This window comes from Echiichthys vipera (genome assembly GCF_963691815.1).
Source record: "Echiichthys vipera genome assembly, chromosome: 11".
Lineage (NCBI taxonomy): Eukaryota > Metazoa > Chordata > Actinopteri > Perciformes > Trachinidae > Echiichthys > Echiichthys vipera.
In genome coordinates, this window is record NC_139836.1 from 30,676,497 (window position 1) to 30,698,671 (window position 22,175).

The window sequence follows — 22,175 nt, forward strand, 5'->3', positions numbered from 1 at the left end:
CGTCATCACACCACTACCTTTTTGGTTGTCCAGCTGTATTTGAAAATTTTCATCTAACCACATCTGCAGTAAACACTCCACCTCCACATCAGACCATGCACACCCTTCAATGTCCATCACAGGGAACAGACATATACACCCACACAGGTGTACAGGGGTCCGTTTCACAAAGCAGGTTTAGTGAAAACTCTGAGTCTGTTAACCCTGAAATGAGGGAAACTCTGAGTTTTCCGTTTCACAAAGAGAGGTAACTTAACCTCTATGTCAGTTACCATGGTAACATGCTCTCTGAAACTAACCTGGTCGGGACCAGGTTTTTCTCAGAAAACCTTGAGTTTCTCTCTGTCTCCGCCCTCTTTCAGCCACACACGGTGTTTGATTTCCTCATTCATTCAGTCAGCACGCAAGTTTTGGCGTAGTATAGTTCCGTCAGTTTTTCAGAAAATCATTGCAAAAATCAGACATTAGAAGTTATATTAGGTGGCGACTATTTCACTACCATGGCATGTCCTTCTGATAACGATCCCGTGGATGAAGGTGCAGCATTAGTGCCCAGAGAATAAAATATTCGTCGGGAGATGATTATCAAACTATTGACTATAGATGTGCTTGCATTTCCAGGCAATTCTCTTTTTGAGCGGTACCGTTTCATATCACAGCAGATATTCTGTGTTGCGCTGCGTTTTTTTTGCAAACGGGAGTTTTTGTATACAACGTATAAAAATCATTCAGTAGGCCTACATTAGAAGTTATATTAGGTGGTGAATATTTACACTACCATGGCATGTCCTTTTGATAACGATCCCGTGGATGAAGCTGACGCATTTCGCAAAGAGAATTAAATATTCGTCGGGAGATGATTATCAGACCGCGCATAGACGTCCTTAATATACTGCAGCCATAATTACAAAATGAATGAAATGGATCTTTTGAGCATGTTGAATGTATTTGACTCAGCGTTTCCTAAATATAATCCCAGCTTTTCTTGCAATTCATAGGTTCAAAAGTGTGTGCTTTTAGTTGGGTTACCGGTATATAAACTACTCCTATAGGTGGAAACAACAGCCTTCTGATCCAGAATATCGCCTATAATGCGAGGGGACTGAATACGCACAACACCGTTTCATGTCACAGTCCATCTCATCCCTCCTTACATTTCCAACATTAACAACCAGTAATGCTCTCATATCACAGCAGATATTGTGTGTTGCGCTGCGTTTTTTTGCAAATGGGAGTTTATATGTTGTATAAAAAACAGCCACTTACGGTAATATTTACTTTACCATGTAAAACCTGCTCAAAATGAGTCGTCACCATGAGACAGTGCTGAGGTTTTACCTGTTTGAATACCTGTATGTTTTTATGTTTCATCTTAAGCTGCTGCCAAGTGCACTTAAAAAAAATAAATTAATAGGCTCCCACTCAAGCAGTTTCCCCTGTGATATTATTGCGATTGCAACAGGACTACATTTAAACTTACGCACTGACCCGAGCAGCAATGTTCTCCCGCACCGTCTCCCTCTCTTTTGCTGCTGCAGCGGTGTAAACCTGCTCAAACTCACCGTATGAACGCATTAATATTTACAGTTGCAGTTGTAGCGTAGCCCTCCGCTTCCCCGTTGCCATGGTGACTCGTCGAATCAGGGCTCCATTGATGCTGTCTTTTTGTGGTGCACGCGCTTAACTCCAGGTCAAACTACTCTGAGTTGATCAACCTAACGCAAATCTGCTGTTCTGGAACCGAAAACTCAGAGTTTCCTATCTCAGAGTAGATCAACTCAGAGTTCAGGGTTAAACTCAGAGTTTTTTTAACCTGCTTTGTGAAACGGATCCCAGATGCACAGAAGTGTTGCTTACAAAGCTTGGGTGTTGAAAACTAGCAATAAAGGTTGTGCTGCGCTGACTGAAATAAATGATGGTAAAGCTCACAAGGCAAGGCAAGTTTCTTTGTATAGCACAACAAGACAATTCAAAGTGCTTAAAGTAAAAGTATTAATCAAATGAATGTAACATAATTAAGTTAGAATTAAAACCTAGATAATAATAATAATAATAAAAATAATAATAATAATTCATTTATTTTATATAGCGCTTTTCAGATACTTAAAGACTCCTACAATGACAAGAAAAGAAAAAAAGAGCACAGCATCTACTATGAGGGTTCTGCGTCGACTAAAGAGCTTTTAAAACATTGAGAAATCAGGGTTTTCCACAGCACTTTTAGACGCGCAGCTTAAGCAATGCACGCCTGCCACCTTAACTAACGTCTTCATTCCAAACCGTGACCAACTCTAATTTCATTGTAACATCAGTCGTTGATATTGACAAGTCGGCGTGTCTTAGAAATGGAAACGATGTAAACTGAGGGAGCAAAGTAGTGTCGGCTTCAAAATATCGGCTTAAGAAAATCGGCACTCTGTATCGGCCATCGGCCAAGACTGATGAAGAAAAAGTCCACATCGGTCGATCCCTAATAGGGATGTAAGAGTTCAGAACTATATGCAGGGGCGAGACCTCATAGGGCCTAGTTTGTGATGAGCATTATTTTGAAGTCTATTATGTACTTTGTGCACTCATACTTTTTAGATTTTGATTCTGTTGTGATGGCGTGTCTGGCCTATTTAGTTTTAGTTTTAATTGGCCTGGATCCTATCTATTAAATAGAAAGCCCATGCAGTTGAATCTGCCTTAAAGATGCCTCCATACCCCAGCAAACAGCTTAGCCTACTTCCCCGACTTGTCCAGTGTTCCTGCAGTGTACCAGGACTTCCGAGAGGTATTCAGTAAGGCTAAGGCTATGTCGTTACCTCCTCATTGCCTGTATGACTGCTCCAGTGACATGATGCCTGACACTTCACCTCCCAAAGGGCGTCTGTATTCCCTGTCTGGTCCTCAAAGGAAGGCCATGGAGTCCTACATAAATGATTCCCTGGCTGCTGGTATTATTCATCCCTCATTGTCTCCTGCTGGGGCGGGATTCTTTGTGGAAAAGATGGACAAGACATTGCGCCCATACATTGATTACCGAGGACTCAATGACATTACAGTTAAGAACCGGTATCCTCTTGCCCGGAGGGCTCATCGGTGAGCGCCTGGTGGCCGGGTTTGCCACGGAGCCCGGCCGGTCAGCCCGAAAAAGTGACATGGCACCTCCCTCCTCTCCATCCTGTGGGCCCACCACTCGCAGGAGGAACCGCTGGGGTCGGGTGGCAGTGAAGGTGAGGGGCCTCAACGGACAAGACACGGGCAGCAGAGGCTGGCTCTGGGGACGTGGAATGTCACCTCTCTGTCGGGGAAGGAGCCCAAGCTTGTGCGGGAGATGGAGCGCTCCCAGTTAGATCTGGTGGGGCTTACCTCCACACACAGTCTCGGTTCTGGAACCGTACTCCTGGATAGGGGTTGGACCCTATTCTTCTCTGGAGTTGCCCAGGGTGTGAGGCGCCGGGCGGGTGTGGGGATACTCACAAACCCCCGGCTGAGCGCCGCTGTGTTCACCCTGGTGGACGAGAGGGTTGCCTCCTTACGCCTGCGGGTGGTAGGGGGGAAAACTCTGACTGTTGTTTGTGAAAATGCACCTTCCGGGATATGTTATCCCAGAAGACTCCGGAGGCAGTTGCAAGGTACTGACGGGCCAGAAGGGCTGCTGCCTCTGCTGGGTCAGAGACAAAGCAGCGGGTGTGGGAGGAGTTCAGAGAAGTCATGGAGAAGGAATTTCGGGCGGCACCAAGGTGCTTCTGGAAAACCATTCGACATCTCATTAGGGGGAAACGGGGAACCGTCCAAGCTGTTTACAGTAAGGACGGGACGCTGGTGACCTCAGCTGATGAGGTAATCGGGCGGTGGAAGGAGCACTTTGAGGAACTCCTTAATCCGACTAACATGCCCTCTTTTGTATAGGCAGAGCTGGAGGCTGAAGGGGAATCATTGTCAATATATCTGGCGGAAGTCACTGAGGTAGTCAAACAACTTGTCCAGAAATGCTGAAAGCTTTGGGTTTGGAGGGGCTGTCTTGGCTGACACGTTTCTTCATCATTGCGTGGAAGTCTGGGACAGTGCCAAGGGAGTTGCAGACTGGGGTGGTGGTTCCCCTATTTAAAAAGGGGGACCAGAGGGTGTGTGCCAATTACAGGGGTATCACACTGCTCAGCCTCCCTGGCAAAGTCTACTCCAAGGTGCTGGAAAGGAGGGTTCATATTATAGTCGAACCTCAGATTGAAGAGGAACAATGCGGATTCCGTCCTGGACGTGGAACAGACCAGCTCTTCACTCTAGCAAGGATCCTGGAGGGGGCCTGGGAGTATGCCCATCCAGTCTACATGTGCTTTGTGGGTCACCAATCCTTTTCGTGATTTTCCTGGACAGTGGATTTCATGACAAAAGAGAATGTGTGCCAGCAGTTCTTTACACTTGCTCTATCTCTCCTTTTTTCTTTCACTGCCAACGAGAAGCAATGAGCTACCCAGCTGAAGGAAAAATCATGAGCACAGGGGCAGACAGCGGTTAAGTTCTCCAATCACTAATGTTCTATTAGTCTTCACAGTGACCAAACATCTGAATGCAGCTCTTCTTTATTTGACTCAGTAAATTCAAATGAAAAAAACAACAAGGGATTCCTCTCCTTGAATGAATGATGGATGTCCATTTTAAGTGGAAGTCTGAATCTTCTAAACTATCCGGTTGCATTAAATTCATCCTTATACTTTGGTTCAGAGCATGATGCCAAATACTAATATTTTGCCCAAATATTAATTGTCCCCAGTGGATGATTCATCGAACCATTACTCTTTAGTACACCCCATGAGCCTTACTCTACAAGCACTCTGAGGCTTGATTATCAACTGCATGTTCTATAATATATATAATACTTTTGATGGTCTCAAGAGGACATACCCTTTTAAAAGTGAGGGTAAAAATTGGAATTCATAATGAAAAAATGTTTGGTGGAACTTTAAGTGCTGAGAAGAAATTAACTGTAGGCAAAGATCTGAAATTAAGGGTTATTTTATGAAAAAAGGTTTTGAGAGCAAAAACGGAGTCACACTCAAGTATGGATCAGATCAGTGTGCAAAATGACTGAACCCGGACCTCTCACATGATTTGTCTAGACAAAGCAAGAGATACTTGCAAAAAAAAAAAATGGAACAGTTGAAAAGTTCAACTGAGCTGGTTAGGGCCAGGTCAATGGATTCACATGTGGTTTCATTCTATAAATCATAGGCGATTGGAAAGTACCTCAAAATTCATAGAATCTCTAGCGATACACAGAAAAGCTAAGAATCACATAGTCTTATACTAAAGTAATAGTAATTTTTCTTAATATGTCTTAACAATAAGATAATCCTTTTGTTACTCCCACAATGGGGAATTTTTCAACTGAAACAATACCGTACTATAATTAAAATTCAGTGTCAGTGTTCATGGACAGGCAAGGGGAAAGAGGACCCAAATGGAGACGCCAAGGCCAAGCTTCTTGTCTAGGTTATAACCTATGATTTGTGAAAGTCTCATAAGATGGTTAGGGTTAGGCATCTACCTTGAATGGTTAAGGTTGGTATAGGTGGTTGGGAAAAAAGTTTTACAGTAGTTTAAGTCTAAGGTTACCATCTAGAGCAGAATAAATATAAAAACCTTTAGTTAAAGCTATGGATCCTGGCGTAGCCTTCTCCACCGGTCAAAGGAATCCCCAATGTTGACTCGTCTTTAGTTTGGTTTATCCCTTGGGGCAAGCAGAGGCCGCTTGTTGGTATCAGTCTTTTCCTTCTCCATGATAATGGTAGCCACGGTAGCTGAGCTGCTAAGCTAATCACTAGCCGCTCAGAGTTTACAGAGAGGGAGGGGGAGTGGGAGGGAACAAGGCGGGATCGGAGCAGGGAAGACAATGGGATTGGATAGCCTTCCGTGACAAATTTCTATGCAGGCTTTTGGCTGAGAGAATGAATGGATTTTTAGGGCCCGAGCACCAACAAAGTCTGTGAGGACCCTATTGTAATTGGAATGATTATTATTATTAGAGCCCCGAGCACTGACAAAGTCAGCAAGGACCCTATTGTATTGGAATGATTATGCTTATTATAAGAGCCCGAGCACCGACTAGGTCGGCGAGGACCCTATTGTAATTGGAATGATTATTAGGGCCCGAGCACTGAAGAAGTCGGCGAGGGCCCTATTGTAATTGGAATGATTATTATTATTATTATTAGAGCCTGAGCACCGACTAAGTCGGCAAGGACCCTATTGTATTGGAAAGATTATTATTATTAGCCAAACTCATGCAAATATCTTTTGTTTACATGCATGTACGGGTCTAGAATAAGTTATTCAAAGTCATGTGGATGCCAAATTCGGTTCAATGTGATTGCTATGTGAATGATAAAACTAGTGAAAGTATTTGGCCAATGTGCTTACTACACTTACAGAGTGAGTCAGTCAGGTAGGAACTTAAAACCCACTTTACACTCTCACACACGTTAACCCATGTTACACTCTCTCACAAACAAATATACACACACATACACACATTTGTTCTCAGCTCCAGTGGCTAATGTCTAAAGCTAGCGTTAAAATCTGACACATTACTGTAGCCTCATGAGTTGGCATGTCGCATGAGCTTTCTAAAACAGAAACTATCCTTACTTAAATGTCTTGACTTACCTACATTTCATTATGGGATGCCCTGAGATGTCTCTTAAGATTTGCGGTGTTTTTTCCTGTGATTTTGTGGTCGCATTTCTCCCTTTCTTTTTCCACAACACATTCCGTTTTCTTTTCCACGTCTATGTAATGAAAGTGTGTCCAAATATCGTTTCTTCTTTTTCTCCCAAAGACAACCCCCGGCTGGCGTGTCAGACTTGTTTCCCATTTTTCTTTCTTAGTTGTCGTTAACACTAACCCACAGCAGCTGCATCTTCTGAATCTAAATAATGTGGAGTGGGCAAGTGACGTCGCCCAGACACGAGACACAGGAAACAGAAAAACTGCAAAATAATAATAATAATAATGAGATGAAACAATGCTATTTCGTCTCGTTTTGGTCAACAAAAATGAAGAGACATTTTTATTTTAGTTTAGTTTAGTTTTTATTTTGTAAACCACATTTCGTTTCGTTTTTATTTGTCAACAACATTGCATTGTATATTTAATTATAGTTAACGTCACATGACCAGCATTTTCGTTCCGTGTTGTCTAGTTTTCCTCACGTGATAAAGGTACTTCCGCATAACTTTTGCTGACGAAAGCAACACTACTTACAGGTCCATGGCACAGCCTACGCCAATTTATACATAAGCAAGTGGGAGCGAGAGGCCTTGGCAAAATGCACTTTACAACCAACCCTCTACCTCAGGTACTTGGATGACATCTTCGGAATCTGGCCCCATGACCCCTCAAAATTTTATCAACACCCTCAATAACCATCATTCGTCTTTCTCCGTTAAATACACCACAAACACAAAACACATCAACTTCCTGGACACCAATATATTTTTTGGACCGCCAAACTCCACAGGCAATACCCTACAGACCAAGGTTTACTTCAAACCCACTGACACACATGCTCTCCTCCATAAATCCAGTTACCAACCCAAACACACCTTTAAAGGCATCATTAAATCCCAACTATTCCGTTTTTTCAGAATCTGCTCTAATATCCAGGACTTCCACACTGCCACAAAAACACTTTTTCACAGCTTACACCTTAGGGGCTATTCCCCACAGTTTTTATGCACACAATCAAAAACACAACTCTGGCTTCTGCTTTGTGGATCTGGAGAAGGCATATGACCGGGTTCCCCGGGAAATTCTGTGGGAGGGACTGTGGGAGTATGGGGTGAGGGGGTCACTTCTGTTGGCCATCCAATCTCTGTACACTCAAAATGAGAGCTGGTTCCGGATCCTCGGCAGTAAGTCGGATTTGTTCCTGGCGGGGGATGGCCTCCGCCAAGGGTGCGCTTTGTCACCAATCCTGTTTGTGATTTTCACGGACAGGATATCGAGGCGTAGTTGTGGTGGGGAGGGGTTGGAGTTCCTCATCTCTTTTTGCAGATGATGGGGTCCTGATCGCATTGTCGGTCCAGCACTCACTGGATCGGTTCGTAGCCGAGTGTGAAGTGGCTGGGATGAGGATCAGCACCTCTAAATCTGAGGCCATGGCTCTCAGCAGGAAACTGGTAGATTGCTTACTCCGGGTAGGGAATGAGTTCTTACCCCGAGTGAAGGAGTTCAAGTACCTTGTTCACGAGTGAGGGGGCGATGGAGTGTGAGTGAGTGTGGCCGGACAATCGCAGCAGCGGGGGTGGTATTGCAGTCGCTCTACTGCACCATTGTGACGAAAAGAGCTGAGCCGGAAGGTAATCTCTCGATCTATCGGTCAATCTTTGTTCCTACGCTCACCTATGGTCATGAAAGCTGGGTCATGACCAAAAGAACGAGGTTGTGGGTACAAGCGGCCGAAATTGGTTTTCTCAGGAGGTTGGCTGGAGTCTTCCTTAGAGATAGGGTGAGAGGTTCCGCCATCTGTGAGGAACTCGGAGTAGAGCCACTGCTCCTTTGCATTTAAAAAGAGCCAGTTGAGGTGGTACGGGCATCTGGTAAGGATGCTCCATGGGCGCTTCCCTAGGAAGGTGTTCCAGGCACGTCCAGCTGGGAGTAGGCCTTGGGGAAGCCCAAGAGATATTATATCTCCACACTGGCCTGGGAACACCTCAAGATCCCCCAGTTAGTGCTGGTTAATATGGCTTGAGAAAGGGAAGTTTGGGGTCCTCTGCCAGATCTGCTGTCCCAGCGACCCGAACCCAGATAAGCGGTTGAAGATGAGTGAGTAAATATTACAAGGTTGAACATTATGTTCTGTGCCGTATGTTCAGTAGGCTACGCTACAAGTTAGCCTGTGTTTATGCTCCTAGTTTCCAACAAACTTAAATATCCCTGATTCACAACAGCATCAACTACTGTAATCCACTCTGCATGTTTATGGATTGCATGTAGTGTTGTGTATGTGTGAATGTGTATATTCCTGTTTTTGTCTGTCGTTATATCTCACCATGTTTGGTCAATGTGTGTTGGTCTTTTTCTTAGATCAACTGTGTTTGTGTGTGTCTCAGTGTGTGTCCATGTCTGTCACAGTGTGTGGTATGTCTGTGTGACCATGTTACACTGCCTACATGTACATCTCTTTGTGTGTCCAACTTTCAAAAACAGTTCTTCTTTGGGCATGTATAGGCTCATTGGGCTACCACCTTTCCATAGGAATACTTGCTTTCTTCGGGCAATGCACTAGTCTATGTAATTGTATTAATAATTATAGATGTGTGTTTTTCAATATCTTGCACAAAAAAAACTGTACAACAACTGGTTTCCTTTTCTTCCTTTTCCCCCATCTTTGACCGTTATGCCACCTTGGCCATGGTAGGGAGAAGCAGGTTTCCCGGGCACTCCTGGGTTAAAGGTAAAGCCATTTCTATGCAGTGTTTGTGGCAGTTATTACATATCCATTCAGATCTGTAAGGGAATAACTGTCTGTCTCCACTGCAAAGGGCCCGGCTGGCATTCCTGGCAAGAGGGGCTACAGGGTAGGCCTGGAATGAATAGAGCATTCTTGCTGTCTGATTGTCCGTGTATTGTGTTTGTGACTGGCAAAAGCTCCAGTTAAGACTCAGTGTGCTTCATTTGACCTTTCTGTGCTGTTAGCTCTGCTTGCCCTGCTATTTGTCAGAGTGCTTTGGTCTTTACAATGGATGGTTAAGTAAAACCTGTTTCATGCTTTTTGTGTTCAACGTGGTTGTAGCGGAAATATGCGGTAACAACGCAGAAGAGTAGCACAGACTGCGTTGCAATGATAGGCTAGCTACATGACCCAGAAATTCTATTGGCTGAGAGCATACATCCCGAGGTCTGTTCTAGGAGGTCTCTGACCGCATTCAGTATGAACGACCAGACATTCGCAGGGACTGTCCCTGCCATCCGCACCATGTCAACCATGACAAGCATGAAAGAGACCAAATGACTGCTTCAGAATTGGGCTAGCTAACTCTTTATTGTTCCGCTGTCCAAACCTTATCATACCATTTGTCAGTAATTTCTAAGAACACTCATATATGCATTCTTTGATTCAATCTTAATAAAATGGGTTGTCTTGTTGTCATGTTGGGATCTGTGGGGATATACAGAAGTGCTAAACAAATCTGGGGATCCCATTTTTAGCGTCCAATAAGGGCTTTTGTAACAGAAATAGGATGATTTAGATAAAAGTAACACTGACGCAGAAAGAGATATCACTGACTGGCAACTTTGAAAACATCAGTATCTACAAGTGTTAAGTAAGGGATAATGTGGAGCGAGTCTGTCATTGTTGGGAAAAGAACCCCAACAGGGTGATGGGGACCCCAACGCAAAGTTAAGAGGTCTTTCATCCCCTTGATTACTTATTTCATGACTGTTTACTAAAGAAATTAATAGTATGACACAAAATATTGATTTCAATGGCAAGCTTACATTTTTTTTTGCCACAGTTGACGTTAAAATTTAGCTACTACTTTTTGCGGATTGATGGACCTCCAGATCAGAACTGCATCCATAGCAATGATCTGCTATACATAGTAAAGCGCTGCTAAAAAGAAATAACAGACCATAGAAAGCTGACCAATCCGAATTGAATATTTAACAAAGCCATGTAATAGTTTAAGTTTAGGTAAAAGTTTTATATTTAATATCAAAAATCAATATCTATAAGTCAATCTCTCTTTTTCCTGTTTTATGGCAGGGTGAGCAGGGAGAAGCGAGCATTGCAGCCCGTGGAATTAAAGGAGAATCAGGTTCACCAGGAATGCCAGGTCTCATCGGACCCAAGGTAAAGGGAAATAGTTTGATTAGTGGATAGAAACCTGCACATACAGCAATGCCTCTATCATATATTGTTATTAAGTAACACTTAAACAAAAGCTAGTGTGCATGGAAGTCATTTTATGAAATTCCTCTTACAGGGTGACAAAGGCGACCAGGGAGACAAGGTAAGAAAACAGTGTTATAGAAGGACTACTTTCTAAGGGCCCGTCCAGATGGAGGCGCATTTTCCTATAACCGCACAACGTTAGTATCGTTTTGGCCGAAACTGCATACTTACGATTCCGTCATCGCCTCACCTCCAACTTCCAACCACGGCGGCATCACATAACAACAACAGTGCTGCTGCGTGGAGAGAGACACAGACCCATATACTGTTTACTGAACTGGACTCTGAGCCACATGCATGGGAATAAATTAGGTTTACCAGATATTTCTCCCTTTTCCCTGATGTTCTGAATAAGTCGCTAAATTGGTTGCTAGTCACTTTTTATGAATAAAGTTGCTAAGATGGTGTGAAATTTGCTAAATCTAGCGAGAAAGTGCCTGTCTGTGAGTGCCTTGGGATGGGGAAGGGGCTTGGGAAGACACCAGATTTGTCGGGAAAACTTTTTAAGAACGACAGAAAAAAAGAGGTTATCGATTGTGTGAACGTACCCTAAGTACTAACACAAGTTAAATATTTCTAGAGAATCTAAGTGCTATATCTTCATTTATCCTCCAGGGGGAAGCGGGCCCTGAAGGCCCAGCTGGACCAAGAGTAAGTTGTGACTGGCAGACTCAAAACAACATGTTGCAAGTATTGACACTTACAGTAGTACAGAAAATATTCCATTTATTTTCATTATGTTCATGATGACATTTACAAATGGTCTTTTTCACTTCATAGGGTCCTCCAGGCCCAATTGGAGAGCCAGGAAAGGCTGAAATTCACAACAATGTATGTATAGTAACTCATACTAAGTTGCTCTTAGAAAAAAAGTAATGAATAAAATAAAGAGTATTGTAACATATAATCTTTCTTCACAGGATATCCGCAACATACCCATGATGGTAAGTCGTTTCCAGGATTTATCACAACTTGCTCAACTGAGTGCAGTAGTAAAGATTCTATGAAATTAAGTGATATCTTCTCTTTTTAGGGCCCCCCTGGATTACCTGGACCTGTAGGGGCCCCTGGACTCCCTGGTACCAAGGTAAGTCATATTTTAGAATGACGCATGATGGTCTGACATTATTTCATTGCACATTGCATTTTAAAGATGAGCCCTATTCAGAATTTTTTGGGGGAGATTTTGTGTCAATGTTGTGTGTTTCCAATAACGGAATTTAATCTATTATAGGGGCTGGGGCAAAAATGGACTGTTGGGCCCCTATTCTCAATGGTATATTAACTAGCCCCAGGTTTTTCCATGTATTATGTTTGTGGTCATTTGATCATACAACATTTGGTTATTTAAAAGGAGAAAGGGGGTTTCTCCAGGAATTAACAGGTGTCAAGGTTAGTCGTGGATTTATATGACTGTGGTCTGTAATCATAATACAAAGTAACAATCAGTACAGTGTATATGATGGCACAAACATAGTGATGTAACAAGGTTACAAATGACTGTATTCAGTACTCAATTCTATCATATAAATGATAAAAACTAAACCAATCACCTCATGTGAGTCGCACAGACAGCATGACTTAGCCTATTAGCCACAACAACATACCAGCTTAAGACAGCTAAACAATACACACTAACACAATGTCAACATCAACCTAGACAGTTACAATGTCATTAGGCTCACCTCCTGGCACCCACACACAGCAACAAAACCAGAAAGGGGGTTTCTCCAGGAATTAGCTGGATTCAGAGTGGCAAGGTGTATGGTGTGTGTCCCCGTTAAAAGACACGGATACAGGTGTACAGATAGGAAACTCTGAGTTTTCAGTTCCAGAACAGCAGATTCGCGTTAGGTTGATCAACTCAGAGTAGTTTGACCTGGAGTTAAGCGCGTGCACCACAAGTAAAAAAAGACAGTTTCAATGGAGCCCTGATTCGACGAGTCACCATGGCAACGGTGAAGCAAAGGGCTACGCTACAACTGGAATTGGAAATATTAATGCGCTCATACGGTGAGTTTGAGAAGGTTTACACCGCTGCAGCAGCAAAAGAGAGGGAGACGGTGCGGGAGAACATTGCTGCTCAGGTCAGTGCATATGTTTAAATGTAGTCCTGTTGCAATCACAGTAATAACTCAGAGGGAACTGCTTGAGTGGGAGACTATTAGTTTATTTCATTTAAGTGCAACTCCGCAGGGGGGAGAAGCGCACTTGGCAGCAGCTTAAGATGAAACATAAAAACATTGTTCAAACAGGTAAAACATCGGCACAATCTCATGGTGACGCCTCATTTTGAGCATGTTTTACATGGTAAAGTAAATATTACCGTAAGTGGCTGTTTTAAATGTTGTATAAAAAACTCCCATTTGCAAAAAAACGCAGCGCAACACACAATATCTGCTGTGATATAAGAGCATTACTGGTTGTTAATGTTGGAAATGTAAAGAGGGATGAGATGGACTGTGACATGAAACGGTGTTTCCCTGCCGTGAAATGGACCCCCTCGCATTATAGGTGATATTCTGGATCAGAAGGCTGTTGTTTCCACCTATAGGAGTAGTTTATTCACCAGTAACCCAACTAAAAGCATACACTTTTGAACCTATGAATTGCAAGAAACGCTGGGATTATATTTAGGAAACGCTAAGTAAAATACATTCAACTTGCTTTAAGATCCATTTCATTCATTTTGTAATTATGGCTGCAGTATATTAAGGACGTCAATGCGCGGTCTGATCATCTCCCAACGAATATTTAATTCTCTTTGCGGTAATGCGTCACCTTCATTCACGGGATCGTTATCAAAAGGACACGCCATGGTAGTGAAATAGTCGCCACCTAATATAACTTCTAATGTCTGACTTTTGCAATGATTTTCTGAAAAAACAGACGGAACTATACTACGCCGAAACTCGCGTGCTGACTGAATGAATGAGGAAATCAAACACCGTGTGTGGCTGAAAGAGGGCGGAGACAGAGAGAAACTCAAGGTTTTCTGAGAAAAACCTGGTCCCGACCAGGTTAGTTTCAGAGAGCATGTTACCATGGTAACTGACTGAGAGGTTAAGTTACCTCTCTTTGTGAAACAGGCTAGAGTTACCCCTCTGTCTCTGGTTTGAGTTACCTCCCTTTGTGAAACCGAAAACTCAGAGTTTCCCTCATTTCAGGGTTAACAGACTCAGAGTTTTCACTAAAACTGCTTTGTGAAACAGGCCCCTGAACAGCATTTAATTGAAAACACTTAAACAACATGGGCTTTCTAACAGGTATAAAAACTAAAACAATATAATACAGGTGTTAAAACTAGGCCTCAACACAGGGCCAGCGAAGTAGGTAACAGGGCTGTGTATCGCCTAGGGGTGGGCAAAAAGATCAATTCATATAAAAATTGCGATTCTTATCTTCTAAGATTCCAAATCAATTCATAACTTCAAAAAATCTATTTTTATGAACTCTTTTTCCCATCTCACCGTGCGCACTTCGCGACTTCCGTAGAACACTGTTGCAGCAAGCTACGGGCTAGTTAGTCACCTAGTGATAGTGTCCTATCATAGTCAATGATAGTTAGCTTGCAATCTTGTATGTTTGTTAATGCTTGCTTGCCATGTCAAAAACAGTCCCTAACGTACAAACAAACTTTAAAAAAATGTTCATAAAATATGATATACAATCAAAGCAATACATACTACTCACATGTAGCTGTGGTGGAACATTTTGTTGTTGCTGTTCAAACCACAATATCCATTTATGCAAGCCAGGACTGCTAGACAAGAGAGAGGGGCGAGTTAAACTAACATCAACAACTGCTGTCTCAAGATACATGGAGAGAACATGACACAACAGCACTATTACACACTGTATAAATAAATAATAATAATAATAAATAGTAATAATAGTAATACAGTTGATCCTGGCTCAACTTTTACTGCAACACAAAGTAATGCCTTTCAGCAAGGCACCGCATCGGCCAATCAAATACATAGAAGTGCACACTCCTGGTGGATTGCTCTGTAATATCAATGCTGTATTTCAGTAGACCTTGCAATTGTTGTGACAAAAGATAAAATAGTTACTGCCTGATAACTTATCAGAGTTGTAAAGTCCTGTATGTGAGTAGTATAAACAACTGTATGCACAGTATTAGTATGTCTTTTTGCATCCTAGAAGTCTTAAAATAAATTAATATATTACTCATCAAACTCGACTTTCCTGTTTTACTGATCCTTAAGGCAACATGCTCCCACCAATGCAGTCAATTGGCAAAATTGTCAACTAATCAAATTACTAGAAACAAATGGACATGCAGTGAATCGGTGGCCTTATTTGCCTAGTTGGTAATACAGCCTTGGTGTGTACTCAGGGTGAAGTTGGTCTGCCAGGTCCTCCAGGACTGGACGGAGAGAAGGTAATACTTCGTTATCAATGCTCCAAATTATTAGCCAACCCGTTGAATAGTTACATGAATGCATAGTGTGAAAGAAGTCTAATAATTGTGATGACAAATGTGTAGGAATGAGGATTACAGTTCCCATTTATATATATCATGTACAATCTTGACTTAGCTTCCTTCTGTTACAATTAAATGAGGTGACCTTGTCTACTTGTGTTTTCAGGGACCCAGAGGGAAGCCTGGAGAGTCTGGTCCTGCAGGCCCAGCGGGTCCTGAAGGTCCCAGAGGGGAGAGTGGTGTCATGGGATTCTCGGGACCCAAAGGAGACAAGGGAGACATGGGTCTATCTGGATCACCTGTGAGTAACTGTAACCACTCACCACACCACATCACACCACTCCCTTGGGTTTCCTGACCAAAGCCCAAGTCACACATCTGTCATTATCCAGAGGGAATGCCTTGGTTGTTCTAGCTGCCCTCTTATTACCTAATTAGATTATATATATATATATATATTAGCTTGGAAGCACCAACAGGAATGACATTGCATTTACATTTTAATTTACTGTGGTATGTATGCCAAAGGTGCCCCCATATAAAGGGCTATGCTATTTATAGCTTAATGTTGGTTTGAGAGCCTACAGTATATACTGCTCCTTTGTATCATGTATATCTGTATGTTAGATAGTAAGGTATACTACATATTCAGGTAGACATTTATTATGCTCTTGTGTATACACTGGAGATCAAAATTAGAGGAAGAAAGTTGATTTATTCGGAAATACTGTTTTTATTGTTCTAGAATGTACTAGAATGTTTTTTTTTTTTCAAATAACCAAGGCACTTCAAAAACCCTATTTTTGTGAAAAACTATAGGATAACTATACAACTAGGATTAAAAAATAAATAGGAAGTTTAGAGGCCACAGCTTTGAATGACTTCAGCACATCTGCGCCCACAGGACATCACTAGTTTCTCACACTGCTCTGGTTTGATCTTGGTCCATTCTTCCACAGTTCACTTACTGGAGTGGGTTTCTTAGACATTACTTTGTTGCCAAGGATTTTCCAGAGATTCTCTATGGGGTGTGCCACTGGAAAAATGAGATCAGCTGATGTGACCAGCTGATGAGAAAAGCTGATGACATGATTGACAGCCACAGACAATGACAGCAAAGGATGAGTGTGAGAAAGTGAATCGCAGGGTGTATGAAAAATAAAATGCGAGACTAAGCATGCAAAAGGATGGTGTTCCTGACTGAAGCCATGCTGTAGCTTCACTAGCAGACTGTATGGACATAAACACATTGTATGGTCCACTCTTATTTGCTGTTTTGTGAGAATGTGTGAGTGAACCCTCATGGGGATGCTCAATGATGAAATAACTAATTGACTTCCTTATTTAAGTAAAGTAACAATGCAGCAATATAAAAATGATCCATGGCAAGTTAAAATCATCTACATTATTTTTTTTAAAACTAAGGAGGTGTCAGCAAAATATACATTAAGTTTCTTATCTATCTGTGAGGTAAACACAAACTAGGCACCACACAAAGCCATAATGGGACCATATGGGTTCTCTTTTATAATATTTCATTTGATGTCTCACACGCTGCAGCCGTCAGAAGCATTTATCTCATTACGCCATACTGATTGGCTGGTGAAGCGCCGAGCATTAGCACACCAGCTAATCTCTCGGTTTTTCACAGTTAGCACATCAGCTAACTGCCTCGGCTGCCTGCCTGCACACCAGCTCACACAGAATGGAGGCTAAAACCCCTCACACCAGAGGGCACAGAGACTCCGGAGCTAGACTCCATTGCTGCAGGAATAAGATCTGAATCACGGATCCACACCAGGTCTGCTCTTGCCCGAGCGGCTATCGATGTCCCCGGCTCTTGTCAACACTGTTCGGTGTTCACCACGAAAAGTCTCCGCAGACGACTAGCCTGCCAGGCTAGCCTGTCTGGACATGATCCCTATCTCCCTTCCGACGGCGTCACTGTGGAAGGCGGAGAGGGGGTTGGGGTCGCTGCGGTTGCGACACTTGAGGCTACTTGAGGTCCCCTGCTGGAGGGAGACGTCCTGGAATTGGACTATGGGGAAGATGAAGATGGCGCCTCGGAAGTCCTCATATCAGAGAATGAAGAAGAAGATGACATTTCCATTACTCTGGCCCGGGCTGCAAAGCCTGCAGCCTCTGTCGCCTCTCGGGGGGGTGAGGAGAGTAGCACACCAGCTTCTCCCTCCCCCAGCTCGGACATGCTCGGCGTGTGCAAATGCGCTGCTACCTGGCTGGGCATCCCCTGGCCCGCTGTTGTGGCTGAGACCACCTGGTCACACTACAAGGGGAAGAAATTGCCCTTGGCCAAGAGTGTGACGAAGCAACTTCTCCCCTGCTGGAGGAGGTGGGGCGCTCGTTGCAGCACACCTTCCCCCGAGAAGCCAGCTGTCAGCAGTGTCCTCCTGGACACCCTATCCTGGATCTACGTGTTCTAAACAAATTACTCAGGAAATACAAGTTCAGGATACTTACAGACACATCCCTGCTGCACCTGGTGAGACAGAACAATTGTATGCACAAGCGTATTCTCACACAGCACCTACTCAGTCTGGACTTGCTATCGTAGGGGGAGGGGACGGTCTTCCACTTGCATCCAGAATGCCTGGCACTGTGGGTATACAAAGTCTTGGAGCTTTTTCAACTAGGTCTCTGTATAACTGTAACTGGAGAGTGTTTGAGGGTTGGTGTCACAGGAACGGCCATATTCCCTTTCAGTGTCCAGTGGGTGTGATATTGTCATTTTTGCAGGACACCCGGCACAAATGAAAAGCCTCCACCATGTTTATAGTGTACTTGCCGGCTATCGCTGCCTGTCATGTGGGTTTGGGAAGCAAACAGCGAGCCAGCACCCGCTGGTTTGCCGTTTTATGAAGGGAGCGCGCAGGCTTCTCCCGTGTCCAGAACACTGGTACCACCATGGGATCTGGCTGTGGTTATAGAGGGGCTTAAGGGCCCTCCGTTTGAGCCAATGAAGGACGCAGACTTGGAGCACGTGTCTCTCAATACAGTGTTGTTACTGGCTCTGGCTTTGGCTTAACGGGTTAGTGACATTCATGAACTTTCCATGCATCCATCATGCACTCAGCTTTTCCCGGGGGATGTGAGGATGATTTTGAAGCCCAACCTGGCTTTTGTGCCTAAAGTGGTGGGCCCATGTTCTCCTATTGACCTTGTGGCTTTTTCTGCCTCACCAGGAGAGCAGTGGTCGCATGCGTTATGTTCAGTCTGTGCGGTGCGCATGTTCATGAACAGGACTAATGGTTTCAGGAGGAGCGATCAGCTGTTTGTCTGCTGGGCTAATCCTTATAAGTGGAAACCTATCCCAAAACAGCGCCTGTCCCACTGGGTTGTGAAGGCAATTGCTTTCGCCTATACAAGTCGGGGTTTGCAGTTACCTCTGGGCCTGCGGGCGCACTCGACTCAGGGCTTGGCTGCATCTTGGGGCTTATTCAGGGGAGTTTTCTGTTGAGGACATCTGTGCTGGACATCTCCGCTCCGTGCGTGGCACGCACAGTGTTGCTGTCCTGATTGGAACAGAGTGCCTTTCCCTGGCAATACGGGAGCAACCATTTCCCATAGTGAGACATCGAACAAAATATTATAAAAGAGATCTTTAGGTTATTTAAATAACCAGGGTTCTCTTAGTAATATGAGTGAGATGTCTCACCAGACAACCCATCTTGCTTAGACTAGTGAGAAGAGGGGTTTATCTTGAATGACGTGGTGCCGGACAGACAAGTTTCACCAGCCAATCAGGATTGGTGTAATGAGATATATGCTTCTGAGGGCTGCAGTGGGGGCATGCATCCCATAGTGAGACATCTCACTCATATTACTCAGAGAACCGGGGTTATGTAAATAACCTAAAGTTTTGCACAGGTCAAAGTCTGAAAACTGTTAGTTTTTTATAGACCATAGAGTGCAGTCAAAACTGAAAGCATTTGTGTAACATGGACTGCTTCAACAGCATTAAAAATTTAGGTTTTACATTTATCATTGCTGATGTGAAAGTGAAAAAATTTACTATTTCATTTCAAACAAAAATTAGACAACACCAATTGACGTGTACTTCCCATGGTGCTGATTGAGGCAATGTTTTGGTAATGAATACTAAAATTGGATAAAAATCAAACTTTCTTATTTGTCTTATATGCTTTGATTCTAACATGAAGATGAACTCATCAGTCCCTGAATTAAAACTCTCATTATCGTGATGTCCATCTCCCCTTTCTTGTTCTGTAGGGTTTAGATGGCCCTACTGGTGAAAAGGGGGCTACAGGGGCCCCTGGCCCTATTGGATTACCTGGCTCAATGGTACGCAATGGTGCCCCTCAGACTGCATCTTTCTGAATGCAGTGTCTAACCTGGCAAAGGGGGAACAGTAGAATATATTTTGTATTCACCCCAAATACTGTGTGAAAAAATGCTGTGTTGCCTCATTTTTCATTAATTTAATAGTTTGTCTGACTACAGAATATTTCTTAACTATTGTGACCTTCTGTGTCTTTGCCTCCTATTGTCACAGGGTCCTAAAGGTGAACCTGGAGAGGGAGGAAGGTCAGAAATGGTAAGGGTCAGTCATTAACCCACAGATCTGATTAGTGTACTCCATGGTCAATTAAAACACAACATGTTTTTTTGTTTTGTCAATTGTGCTTGTGTGTCTGTGTTTAGAGCTATGGTCCACCAGGGCCCCCAGGACCTCCAGGACCAGTTGGCCCAGCAGTGAGTCAATACACCATTTAACCATTAAATTGTACTAGTCTATGCATAAAGGCCCCGCACACTTGCAATGTGCAATGATGATGAGATGATGAGAAGAGGTCTAATCAGATGAAACAACTGAAACACCTATGGGGGACGATGAGTATAGTGGGCACTTCCATTAATGCAGAAAGTGATGCAAAAACAAAATAAAACTAAAAATCCGGCCTGACCCCACATGAACCTACATAGTTTCTGTCAGGAGTCTGACCACAGCAGCAGTTCTGGGCCTAAGCCCAATTAAATCCATAATTTCCACTTTAAACAAGTTGCTTCTCGAGAGTTGAACTGTCAAATGCCATATGAGATAGAGATTGTATAAAAATGAGAGGAGTATTGGTACTGTTCTATGATGACTGATACATTATGCATAACATTAGGTTACTGATTCTAGCATGAAGCATTCCTGCTCAATTAACAATAAAAAAAACACTGCAAAATGTGTGTTAATCCATCCCACCCAGCAGGTTTGCCTTAGTTGGGTTCAGGAAGAGATGAGCAAGAGAAAGCTGAGTGACAGGGCCTGCATTTGGGAGTAGCACACACAATTTGCTACCAACTGATAGATTAAATCCAGACAGTTAACGAAGACAAAGATTCCAATCAAATTATCCTTTTAGTTACATTTATTTTTTCCCAGTATTTCCGGTACCCTACCTGTTCAGGTTTTCCAATACATTGCTGCAAGATAAGTTTATATATTTATTTATTTTTGAGAATTTAGGTGCTATCTTAATGAGGTCCATAATAATTTCAGGCCCCTGACATCTTGCATGTGTTTGTTACTTTGCAAATCCTATGATTGTCTCCGGTTTATTTATTAACCTATAAAATCTAAATACCTCAACAATTTAGTTAATTGTAGAAAATGATAGCTGCTCTCATGCTAGGCATGAGTAGTTGATTACTGGATTTGGACATCAGTATTTGTTCTTCATATCAAGTACTCGCTCATTTTTTTTCTTTGAAAATTTTAATTTACTATCATAAGTGATGACATGTACACCAAGCCAATGCATACAGCAACAACGACCTTGAACTCGCTCATGAAGTTATTTTTAGTAAGACCTTGGAAAAAAGCGCCAGGCTACCGTGAGTGAATTACCTACAGTATGTTAGTTGTCTGGTTAGTTGACTAATCTAATGGCAAGTTACAAAGTTAATGTTACATTTGCTAACATTATTTGTGACTCTTTCATTAGAATCAAATTACATAACATGAATAAACGTGACTTAATGTAACATTAATAAAACTTGACATGTTACCTTTTTAGTGTCTAATTCCGGCAACCAAGCCAATGTGTACAATAATATTTTAGCATTACAACAATGCTCATAAAGTAACTTTTAGCAGGATTGTTTTGTGGATAAAGTGATGAGCTACCATGACTGAATATGCCACATAACATTTACTACAGTAGCTGCATGGGTAGTTGACTTATCTAATGGTAAGTTAGCAAGTTAATGTAACATTATTTAGCATTACTAGCAGTACATTAATTAGAATGAAATTACATAATGTGAATGAACATCCTAATCCCAACCCTAACTCGTCCATGAGCATTATTTGTGCCTGAATCATGTCAGATAGATTTTCATCTGCAATTGTGATTGTTGAACAATAAGGACAACTCTCAAGAATTAATATGTCATCAAAAACTAATTTCAGACCCTGTTCTTTTGTTGGATCATTTTTGCAGGTACTTGAGTATTCTATAATAACTTTAGTACTCATATATGGGAATTCATTGAAAATGCCCCTCCCTACTACAGATTCAAGCATAGTATAATATCATCTGCATAAAAGGAAATTCTGAATTCTTTGTTATTACTATTTCTTTAACAAAAGCATCTAAAATGGTTTTGAACACTCTGTTTCGTGGGGAGAAATAAAATAGGAAATAATTACTAATTAATTGAATTTAGTTTTGGCTTAAACATACCAATGTTGTATTTCTACTAGTCATCTCTTGGTCCTTCTTAAACATAGAGGTGGTATGCACTGGCAACAAC

The 22,175-nt window shown here is 42.6% G+C and overlaps 1 protein-coding gene across 13 annotated transcripts in view; it reads left to right on the forward strand.

The window, feature by feature from the left end:
* col13a1 (collagen, type XIII, alpha 1) overlaps positions 1 to 22,175 on the forward strand; it is a 108,379-nt gene that overhangs the window by 43,987 nt on the left and 42,217 nt on the right. For 10 of the 13 annotated variants that reach the window (XM_083922896.1, XM_083922897.1, XM_083922889.1 and 7 more), the window contains 13 exons: positions 9,407 to 9,442; positions 9,531 to 9,566; positions 10,757 to 10,843; positions 10,977 to 11,003; positions 11,561 to 11,596; positions 11,726 to 11,776; positions 11,866 to 11,889; positions 11,979 to 12,032; positions 15,306 to 15,350; positions 15,559 to 15,693; positions 19,641 to 19,712; positions 19,924 to 19,965; positions 20,073 to 20,123. In XM_083922896.1, coding sequence (XP_083779022.1) covers positions 9,407 to 9,442; positions 9,531 to 9,566; positions 10,757 to 10,843; positions 10,977 to 11,003; positions 11,561 to 11,596; positions 11,726 to 11,776; positions 11,866 to 11,889; positions 11,979 to 12,032; positions 15,306 to 15,350; positions 15,559 to 15,693; positions 19,641 to 19,712; positions 19,924 to 19,965; positions 20,073 to 20,123 — 696 coding nt within the window. The remainder of the gene's footprint in view (positions 1 to 9,406; positions 9,443 to 9,530; positions 9,567 to 10,756; positions 10,844 to 10,976; positions 11,004 to 11,560; positions 11,597 to 11,725; positions 11,777 to 11,865; positions 11,890 to 11,978; positions 12,033 to 15,305; positions 15,351 to 15,558; positions 15,694 to 19,640; positions 19,713 to 19,923; positions 19,966 to 20,072; positions 20,124 to 22,175) is intronic. The other 3 variants (XM_083922892.1, XM_083922893.1, XM_083922900.1) reach the window with 2 other exon arrangements.